The 10,815-nt window shown below is 37.4% G+C and overlaps 2 protein-coding genes across 3 annotated transcripts in view; one reads left to right on the forward strand and one right to left on the reverse strand.

Moving 5' to 3' along the window:
* Nucleotides 1-262: 262 nt before the first annotated feature.
* Nucleotides 263-8,440, forward strand: nudt9 (nudix (nucleoside diphosphate linked moiety X)-type motif 9). Its single transcript, XM_053615945.1, has 8 exons — nucleotides 263-1,617; nucleotides 2,485-2,715; nucleotides 2,846-2,935; nucleotides 3,032-3,118; nucleotides 5,142-5,253; nucleotides 5,376-5,522; nucleotides 5,614-5,698; nucleotides 7,533-8,440. Exons 1-8 carry the CDS (start codon nucleotides 1,526-1,528, stop codon nucleotides 7,676-7,678), a joined length of 990 nt encoding a protein of 329 aa, XP_053471920.1. The 5' UTR covers nucleotides 263-1,525; the 3' UTR covers nucleotides 7,679-8,440.
* Nucleotides 8,441-9,266: 826 nt separating this feature from the next.
* The window catches only part of cln3 (CLN3 lysosomal/endosomal transmembrane protein, battenin), an 11,304-nt gene continuing 9,755 nt past the window's right edge, over nucleotides 9,267-10,815 (reverse strand). For both annotated transcript variants that reach the window (XM_053615925.1, XM_053615931.1), the window contains exon 15: nucleotides 9,267-10,815. This exon is cut by the window's right edge and continues 665 nt beyond it. The gene's annotated coding sequence lies outside the window, so the exon portion shown is untranslated.

Consider the following 10,815-nt stretch of genomic DNA (forward strand, 5'->3'; position numbering starts at 1 on the left):
ATGTCAGAATTCATTATATTTCGATACAGCTTGAGTAGATGAAATCGATTACATATTTGATCGCACTCTTCCATCTTTTTTTCTGAATCAAATATTTATAAGTAAAGCCTTCAATTATTCCAGACAATAAAATAAAATGACTCCAATAAGACACGATACATGAAAGAGAGACAATTCTATCGAAAGTTGTGTGGACTCCCTTGTCAAAAAATCCTATTGGAATTTCAGTTTGTCTTGTAGGCTCTTATCTGATTTTCTAGACTCTTATTGGAACTCTACTTGTATTTTATTGAAAATAATGTCTTGTTAGGGTGCACGGTGGCTTAGTGGTTAGCATGTTTGCCTCCTGGGGTCAGGGGTTCGATTCCCACTGTGACCGTGTGTGCAGAGTTTGCATGTTCTCCCCGTGCTGTGGGGGTTTCCTCCGGGTGCTCTGGTTTCCTCCCCAAAGATGGTAGGCTGATTGGCATGTCCAAAGTGTCCGTAGTGTGTGTATGTGTTTGTGTGCCCTGTGATGGATTGGCACCCTGTCCAGGGTATACCCTGCCTTGTGCCCCATGCTCCCTGGGATAGGCTCCAGATTTCCCCGTGACCCTGAAAAGTTCTTGTTATTGGAAAGTAATTGGAAATTACAGAGAGTGCTTTGGGAGTTTTGAAATCCTAAAATATTCTCTTTACAATTAGAGTCTTTTCTATTTATTTTTTTTAGAAGGTTAGGATATTTTATCCTTATTTTATCCCATTACTAATCTCTCTCTGTCTCTCTTTCTCATATAAATCTTAAGAAACCATCCTGTAAACATCTTAATCTATATTGGTCATTAATGGTTAATAATTAATGGAACACAAAGTTTGAAACAGTTCATTTATTTTCTTTAAAGCTGACATATACCGCACTGACAATTAAATATTAGCACAAGGTGTGCTCTTTTCCCAGGTATGGATATGGTTATAAGGATCCCATTAAAAATCCCGTAGAAGTGTTCCTACAGTATATTTATGTCCTATAAGACAATTCATATAGGAATCTCATAGGAATGCAATTTACAATGTACAACTTTCTTTATTGGAATCCTTTATGATTTATTTATTTTTAAAAAAATATTATTTATTTATTTATTTATTTATTTTTTACAAGGGCTGTCTGTTTTTCACGTTTCTGTTTCAGGTAGAGTTCAGTTAAGTCACAATCCCTTTCCTCACTGTTTCTTACACATCCATGACACACCCAAGTGTTTTATTGTTTCTTTCTTTCTTTCTTTCTTTTCCATAGTAATCTATGTTCCATATATTATAATCTGCTGGAGTCGGTTTGCTTATAAATGTGCTGTAAAATGACACACATGCGCGGTACAGATCAAGAGGCGTGATAAGGCATAGTAAAATGTGCGCATGCGCCATAGTGGCACGCATGCGCGGTGAGAATAATCGCAGCCCCACTGACGGTCCCCGCAGCTGGAGGGAGGAGTCACTAGGTCGCTACTGTTGACTTCCTGGATACTGAAGGCGTTTGGGGAGTTTTGTGATGAAACGAGTGTTTGGAAACTGGGCAGGATCGGTGCACATCACTCTTACACTTGTGACATTGCCGTTCACCGTTCGTGCAAGTGGATTCTGGTAAGTTTACTGAATTAAATGCTTGGTGTAGTCGTGCGAATCAGAAAAATCCGATACTAATTATTATTATTACTGTAATATATGGTACACTGTGATGTGGCCTGTGGGCATGCGATAGGGAAGGAATAGAACTGATTCTTTACAGCTTGTCCCGACCTATTTCCTTCATCCTATAGCCCAATATTCAGCAATTTGCCAACAATTACAAGGTTTTTTTTTAATCAATTCATTAATTAAATAAATTAACACGTCACATTAATGAGTACGTCATACTTTTTTTATCCGTCTACAGTAACTTGTAATGTTGTGAGACTTCTTCTATAGATGATAAAGAAATGTCTCCTCATATATATATGTGTGTGTATGATGCATGTGTGTGTGTATGATGCATGTGTGTGTGTATATATATATATATATATATATATATATATATATATATATATATATATATATATATATTACTCTGGTTACCATAGTAACCAGTTCTTATAATAGTTTTTATTGCAGAAAACATGCATTAATTTAAATGTTGAAGCTGGAATTATTGTCAGAGTTGCTGTTATAGAAAAACAATCCAAAGCTGTGGTATAAAGACCATTATTTTAGAGCCAAAGTGATTTGTGTTTGGAGCATGTGAATGTTGTGATTCATTCCCCGCAGAATCTGAAGCTGAAATTAGTCAAGATTATCACAGCACACGTATAAGTAATGCATAAGCCATAATTGCATATAAGTAATGCATAAGCCATAATTGCATATAAGTAATGCATAAGGAATAATTACTAGCAAAAATCAATCAATTAATTAATTCATTCATTTATTAGCATGCTCTAATCTTGACTAATTTGTATCTTTGTCTGTGCACAGTAAATCCATCAACACCAGAGCGTCAAGTGTCTGTACATTAAGTTCTGTCTCCATGTCGTCTGCAACACATATCAAGGCCCGTTGCACAGTTTACCCTGGCTCAGACAAACAGCGCTTCCCTGTTCCAGATGATAAAGTCAGCTGGGCGACTGTCTGGCCCGAGTACAGTCCTGTGAACTACACTGCACTGTCTGTGCTGAACAACCCAGCGTGGGCTGATCCAGACATCGGGTGAGTCAGTGTCTCCACTGTACATTTTCAGCTCGACTAGGTGTGTTGAAAATACCGAGCCTACTGTATGCTAATGGAAAGGTTTATGCTGTTGGCATTTCAGCCACTAATGGATCCATTTCTTTTTCAGATCTTTTTCTCCACGGTTTAACGCGCTTGATGGGTCTGTGGATAGGCAGAGTCATGAAGGAGATTACATCATACAGGATGGTCGTCCACTGTAAGCCGAGCACTTAATCGTTATCCTGTGCTTTTACACCAGCTCACTTTGACTCACAGCCATATCAGACTCCATTTCCATTTTGCCCTCTTCCAGTAATCCAAGGGGAAGAACTGGCCTGAATGGACGTGGCCTACTTGGTAGGTGGGGTCCTAACCATGCTGCGGATCCCATAGTTACCAGGTACAGTGTCCCTGCCTGAGACATATTTACTGTACAGATGCATTTCTCTTCCTCAAGTAGACTTTCATCTCGGTGACACGCTTAGTCAAGTTTTTATCAAGAGCACAATAAACTAGAGCTATTAGGCAATAGAGCTACCCGGTTTGATCATTTTAAGATAAGATAAGATAAGATAAGATGTACCTTTTACTGATCCCCCATAGGGGAAATTCAAATTGACACAGCAGCACAAGTAGGATGAGTAACATCACAGAAAGCTTCTCGGCCAGCCGGAGTGGCTGAACCGTGATAAAAGCACTAGAGAAATCAAAGAACACGATCCTCACAGTGCTTTGTGGCCTCTCCAGGTGTGTGTAAGCTCTTTGAAGCAGGGAGATGATGTCATCCTCCACACCAATATCAGCCTGATATGCAAACTGCAGCGGATTCAGGCAGTTATGTACCATGGGCCAGAGGTGCTGCAGAACCAGCCTCTCAAGGGTATCGATTACCTGTGATGTTAAGGCCACAATCGTTGAGAGCACTGAGATATCCTTTCTTGGGCACAGGGACTATGCAGGATGTCTTCCAGATCTTAGGTACATTCTTCAGCCTCAGGGAGAGGTTAAAAAGATGTCGGAACACTCCTGCCAGCTGCTCTGCGCACACTGCACTTCCACTTTTCCACTGCACGGTACGGCTCGACTCGGCTCACTTTACTTTGCTTGCTTTTCCACTGCAGTTTAGTGCTGCCTCAACATGAGTGCCATCTTCCACTCGCGTTCACGCAGGAATAATAATAACGTTGTATTACCAAAGCCCTGTATAAATACACGGTCAGGCCATATTCCAAATTTTTTCCAAACTTTCCTGTCCACTGAACATGGACCCTATAAAGGATGCCAGATAACGGTGTTCTAGAACCTATGTAGTGCTCGATATGACCAAGTTAGATTCAGTCGTGACAGGAGTGACTTCGATAAATGCCTGTTTGGAAATCGGTAACAAGCGAGATGTAAAAAGCTAAGACACAAACCTTTGTTGTAATTTGATCTGTAATGAGATAAATGATACATAATTTTCATTAAATAGAATATTACCATAAAGTATGTATTAAAGTACACACATTTATTCAGGCACAATGCAGAAGCACTCTTTAAGGAGAATTCCCCACTCCCTCAGTGCATGGCTCACATTTAGTATTGGCTCGGCTCGCTTCAAACCTATACTAAAAAATACCAGGTGCCAGGTACTATCCACAGTGGAAAGCCCCCAAAAAGCGAGCGGAATTGTGTGGAGCTGTACTGTGTGGTGGAAAAGTGCCACTGGAGGTGTGAATGGGGACATTTGAGGAGGTGGAGGGAAGTTTAGCCGGTGTTGGTGAGTCAAACCGGTTGAAAAACTGGTTTAACTTGTTGGCACAACCCTCAACTGCTCCTTCTAGCCTTTTCATGCCAGTCATTTTCATATTTGTGGAAATTTGTGTTTAAAAAACTACAAAATGTCAATTTTATATGTCATTTGATAGAGTGTATCAACTTTATTAATAGGTACTGTTTCAAAGAGGATCAAATGTTTGCTTATCCAAATATGTAAAAAAAAAATAAAATAAAATAAAATAAATTCCATGGGGTGTACTTATTTTTTCACATGACTAAGTTTTTCTATCGACTGAATGGATTATTAAAGCATCACTATCGACGTGCCCGGAGTTCACTAAGCACTCTGAGTGCTTTTAGGAGGATAAACGCATTAGAACTCTCATCAGTCTCAGCTTGTACATTGACACAGCTTTAAATCACACCATTAACAAGAGCCACCAAAAAAAGCGCACATGACTGTTATACTAGAATTATTGCATTGGATACCGTTTTGGAAATATATATTGTTTCTATAGTAACAACTAACACAGTGAGTGTTATAAAGGATTTACGTGATCGTAGTGTTTTCTGTGAGGAGACATTTAGTTAGCATTTATGGAAGGAGTCTCTAGTTTTTCCATTCATCTCTAAATTTCTCTCTTTTCTCTTCTTCTCTGTCCAAGGTGGAAGCGGGACTCTGCAGGCCAGCGTGTTTATCATGCTGTCTCGAAACAGCCCGTGTTGGAGTTTGTGTCCATTAAGAGGAAAGACTGTGGAGAATGGGCCATCCCAGGGGTCAGTATACAGTGTATTTTTAGAACTCCTTTACATAAAATTCAATACAGATGGTAGCAAATATTTGGAGTTATGACTTACATATGCATTCTGGTGTTTGCTCATCTGTAACATGTGCTCAGGGTATGGTCGACCCAGGAGAGTTGCTGTCTCTGAGTCTACAGCGAGAATTCTCAGAGGAAGCTTTGAACTCTCTCGAGGCTTCTCCACAAGAGCGCAAAAAGATCTATGAGCGGATCTCGAAGCTGTTCAGTTCACCTGGTTTTCAGGTTAGAAATGATCTATTTAGAAAATAGAATAACAACAGAACAAATCAAATCTTCTTGCACCGTATTAGAGTTGTACCGTCTCTTTTGTTAGGTGTATAAAGGTTATGTAGATGACCCAAGAAACACAGACAATTCCTGGATGGAAACAGTTGCTGTCAACTTTCATGATGAAACAGGTGATAAACAATTTGCATGGAATAATATACCTATTATACGTAATATATTTAATAATAAAAGTTAAATAATTTGAAAACAGATAACCTTTGTGTGATTTTCTTTTTCTTCTTTTCTTCTGTTAAATACATTTTCCCATTATTATTGTTCATTATTGTTTTTGTTCATAAATCACACAAAGGTCTTCAGCAGTAAAACAGTATGAAGTCTTTAAATGATTATTAATTTTTTTTTTGTAATATTGAACATAGTATTGTACGGCTGTTGAAAATTCAACTCAATTTAATTTGTATAGCACTTTTAACAATGGACATTGTCACAAAGCAGCTTTACAGAAATCTATAAATGTCACATACAGTCAGGTCCATAAGTATTTGGACAGCGAGACAATGTTCGTAATTTTGCCTCTGTACACCACCACGATGGATTTGAAATGAAGCAATCGAGATGTGTCTGGAGTGTAGACTTTCAGCTTTAATTCAAGGGCTTTAACTAAAATATTGCATTAACCGTTTAGGAATTACAGCCTTTTATTTTTATTTATTTATTTTTTTTTTTTTGCAGAGTCCCTGCAAAGGAGAGGTTTTAGGGACTTTATTAAAAAATGGCTGTAATTCCTAAACAGTCCTAAATAACAGAGGCAAACTTACAAAAATTGTGTCACTGTCCAAATACTTATGGACCTAACTGTATAAATTTGTTCCTAACGAGCAAGCCGGAGTCGAGGATGTAATAGTACGTTAGTGACATTATTGGCCACCAAATAATTAACAGTAAGTGTTAAATGGCCATTTGATTTGAAAATTAAAAAGTCTCTGACTTTTGCACAGTACTGTATATGGTGTGTGACTTGCGTACATACTGTATATAGATGGCTGAATTCTGGCAAATAGCCAAAAATGATGAAAAATCAGGTTTTGGCAAAAATAAATGGGATTTTCTGCTTATAGTATTTTCCTATATATTTATAACACTACTATAACATACATATCACACTCAGCTTTGGAAAAACCATAAACGTGTTTCAACAAAATGATGTGGACATGTTTAAATTTTTACTTGTCTATTTTCCTGCAAAGATTATGTTCTGTAAAGAGCCAGTTTAACAAATGCGGAGGTAAAAACAGTCATTCTTGTTAGATAGTTATGTCCTGTAGTGAAAAAGACACGAATCTAGTCATTTCACTTCGCTGTAAGATACCAGCTGTTAAAATTGTCCGTGATGCTCCTGCACTGCACTTGGAATTAAATCTTTAAAGGTGATTTTCTCCCTTTTCACTTTTGAGGGTCACCAGATGTTAAAAATGCTAATACTTTACGTCTAGTTGAGATGCATGCAAACTAGAAACACAATTCAGCTCATAAAATCATGTAGCTTATATATTTAACAAATTGTTGCCAAAATACTCAGATAGGACTTTCGCTTTACCTTTGCTTTTCTTCAGAACAGCGTACACTAACGCAGGAGTCAGAATGTGACATTTATGCTGGTTGCAGTTTGTGTGGAACAGCAGAGCATCGACACAGGCACCTTTAGAACACTTTAGAAATTAGCTAGCTATAATATTAAATGGAAGCCAGCTAATGTTAGGCCCAGAGACATTAGACCATCTGGTTCAGAGTTTAACCCAACTCACGAGCTGTCCGATCTGGGAATGACTGTTTTGATCCATATGCTGAGATTACTTGGACTTCCATATGCTGGAGGGATTACTTGGACTTCAGTTTTCTATAAACCAGTGATTAGACTTCACTAAACACTAAAAAAAAACCCAACATGAAATATAATGGCTTCTGATAGTTTCTAAACTCTGTTTCTAAATGTTTGTTACTCAGGTGACAGTGTAAGCGAGCTGCCTCTGCAAGCAGGCGACGATGCCGCACAGGTGAGCTGGTTTGACGTCGATTCGTCTCAGCCCCTGTTCGCCAGTCATTCAGATTTCCTCCAGGCAGTAGCAGAGGAAAGACACGCACACTGGTAACTGAAGGGAGATGACGTGTGCCTTTGAAGATACGATCAAAAAATATATGTATGAACACAATAATGATTGTAGATTCTGTTTTACTAAAATGGTGCAGACATTCCAGCTTGAAGCCTGGCTTTTCATCCCTACAGTTCCATGTTCTTTTAATACAATACAGACTGAAACTGCAGAAAAAAAACGTTCAGGCATTTCTGAATGGTTTTAAACATGTCCTGATGGACACACACAGTCGGTAATGGTGCTAGCTGAAGGCTGACGTCAGTGCAATGACTCCAACAGCGGTTTCTGTATGAATTCATTTAATTTATACTCACCGTGGAAAAACAAATCCAAAGCACACCCCTGTAACCACTTGCATGTACGTGGAAGGCTGGGTCATCTACTATTTATTATATATAGTATGTGTGCACTTTAATTAAAGACTTAAGGTAAATTCTTTAAGACCTATAAGGCTGAAGATAATGAGGCTGTTTTTCCTTAACTACAAATAATCACTCACCATTGTGTCATTGTTATAATAAATACATCTCGAAGTCTGACTATTACTTAAAATCATAGTCTTTTTGTATTTCCCCCCCCCCCCCCCCTTATCTAAATGAACTAAACTAATTTGCTCTGTTTCATCGAAGGTTTTTAATTCCGGTAACGGCAGCCCCGTGCGCTGTACATTTTTGCATTTCCAGTGCTCTAATACAGTGTGTGAAAGTTTGTGCACCCTTTAGAATTTTTTACACTTCTGCATAAATACGACCTAACACATCATGAGATTTTCACACAGGCCCTAAAAGTAGATAAAGAGAACTACTTTATTAATTTTTTTAAATGAGACAAAAATATTATACTTAGTCATTTATTTATTGAGGAAAATTACATTTTCAATTTAAATGATCAAATTTGTTCATGCCATGATACACTTCCACAAACATGTTGTGAAGATTAGACTTGAATAGATCCCTGTTCTTTAAATAAAACTCACTCACACCTGACTCTCGTCCCACTGGTTGAAAACACCGGACTCTAATTTCACCTTCAAATTAACTGATAATCCTAGAGGTTCACATACTTTTGCCACTCAGTGATCTGTAATATTGGATCATTTTCCTCTATAAATAAATGACTAAGTGTAATGTTTTGGTCTCACTTGTTTAATTGGATTCTCTTTATCTACTTTTAGGACTTGTGTGAAAATCTGATGATGTTTTAGGTCATATTTATACAGAAATATAGAATTCTACCTTAATTCTAACATTGTTAACAAATTTAGCTGTATTTAGTAAGGATGTGCACTTTTTCCTCATTGCATATGTGCTTGGCCCTGGGTGATTATGTAATGAACCATTGGTTCTGATTTGATAAATTTTCAACACTATTTATCATTTACATTTACGGCATTTGGCAGACGTCCTTATCCAGAGGAACTTACATTTATCTCATTTATACAACTGAGCAGGTGAGGGTTAAGGGCCTTGCCCAAGGGCCCAACAGTGGTAGCTTGGCTTGAACTCCTGACCTTCTGATCAGTAACCCAGAACCTTTAACCACTGAGCCACCACTGCCCACTTTTCATTAACGCCAATGAAAAGCTGCAGACTGCAAATAGGTTTCTTTTCACTGTATATCCAAAAAACTATTTCATTCAGACCTCTTTACTTTTAAAGATTTGCTGGATCAATACACAAACAAAAGTGATGATTATGTAAATAATGATATAGTAACAACAACAACAACAACAAATAAATTTTTTATATAAAATTTATTTTCAAAATAAGAAAATTACAGAAACCTAGAGCTAGTACCTTTAGACTACATTGCACCAACAAAGCGTAAACCTGGATTGAATGGATCTCTATTAATCCACTTGCCCCAAACTGAATTAGAATTGCATTAAACCATTTAATTCTGGTTTTAGTCCTACAGTAAACTAGGTTCAATTTAATCCTGATGCTTCACTACTTTACACCTAGACTCAATTTTTTTTTTAAAAAAAATTAAATGTTATGCCAGTTTTCAATCAAAAAAAAACCATTGTCCTTGTGTACTTTTTTTTTTTTTTAGATTGGATATTCAATCATGTTGAAAAATCAGAATTAATCCTGGTCAATGTTTTAATCAGAGATTAAGGTTTTAATGGTTTTTAAGCTCAAGTAAGTGGTGCAGCACAATCCAAATTAAAATAACACTCAAGGGAAAATACTGTTTAAAGTCGTTCAGGCTTCTAATGACCTTAATTTTTTTAATACATGTTTTGTTTGGCATGTCAGCAGTGGATTGTTTGGCATGTCAGGCTATAGGAGAAATCAGTTACAAAGGCTATGATTTAGAACAGCATTCAGGAAGTCGTTATAATTATTAACAGACACTCGGCATTACCAGAGACAGAAACAGGTTAATGTGGAAATGTTTGTCTCACAAGCACACATTATTTCACACTAAAAATTCTGTGTTAATAATAGTCATGTTTAAAATCACAGTTAAAATCAGAAGTGCATTTCTGAGCCAGGAAATAGGCCAAAGGAAAATAATGCACGAGCAAAGTTCGTATGTCAGTACCCTGCCTCCATGATGTCTTTCGCTCCAGCCAACCTCTCACTGCTTAAAGCTAGTGGTATACTTTAAACCAAAAAGTTTGTATTTTGAGTGAGAAAGCTGCAACATTTCTCTTTCTCAAATGTAAAATCAATGCCAGTTTTTTTCTAAACCAGGAAATATTGTGCAATATTTTGACCTGTGATTGTTTGTCATTAAATCTTAAGCATTACTTTGCATTGCATTTGACAAAATATCAGGTTTTGCTTTGCAAAATGAACCAAGTGATATCTCTGCCTGAAGCATTTGTGCCTCGATTATTGTTCAGTTTGATGTGGTTGCCAGGTCCGCTTTAAAAAGCAGCATAAAAAGAGCCGAATACTCAAAATAGGCCTCCTCCAAACTCGTTGCCTTTTAAAGACTAACGTCATGGCTAGTATTGCAAAACGCACTGCAATATTTAAGATATGTTAAAAATATTTCAACGGGCTACAGTTCAAAATTGAAAATTTTTGTAATATATCTGAGAGGATCCGGTGTGAGGCAACAGAAAATCGTTCGCCCTAGTATCAGGAGATAATCACACTGACACTAAGCTTATCATGTGA

This window comes from Ictalurus furcatus, chromosome 2 (assembly GCF_023375685.1).
Source record: "Ictalurus furcatus strain D&B chromosome 2, Billie_1.0, whole genome shotgun sequence".
Classification (NCBI taxonomy): domain Eukaryota; kingdom Metazoa; phylum Chordata; class Actinopteri; order Siluriformes; family Ictaluridae; genus Ictalurus; species Ictalurus furcatus.

Excerpts from the sequence above, each read along its gene's own strand:
- nudt9 (XM_053615945.1), top strand. The coding sequence starts at position 1,526 with ATGAAACGAGTGTTTGGAAACTGGGCAGGATCGGTGCACATCACTCTT. Across the intron at positions 2,716-2,845 it reads TGGGCTGATCCAGACATCGG|ATCTTTTTCTCCACGGTTTA; the intron begins GTGAGTCAGTGT and ends TTTCTTTTTCAG. Across the intron at positions 2,936-3,031 it reads ATACAGGATGGTCGTCCACT|TAATCCAAGGGGAAGAACTG; the intron begins GTAAGCCGAGCA and ends GCCCTCTTCCAG.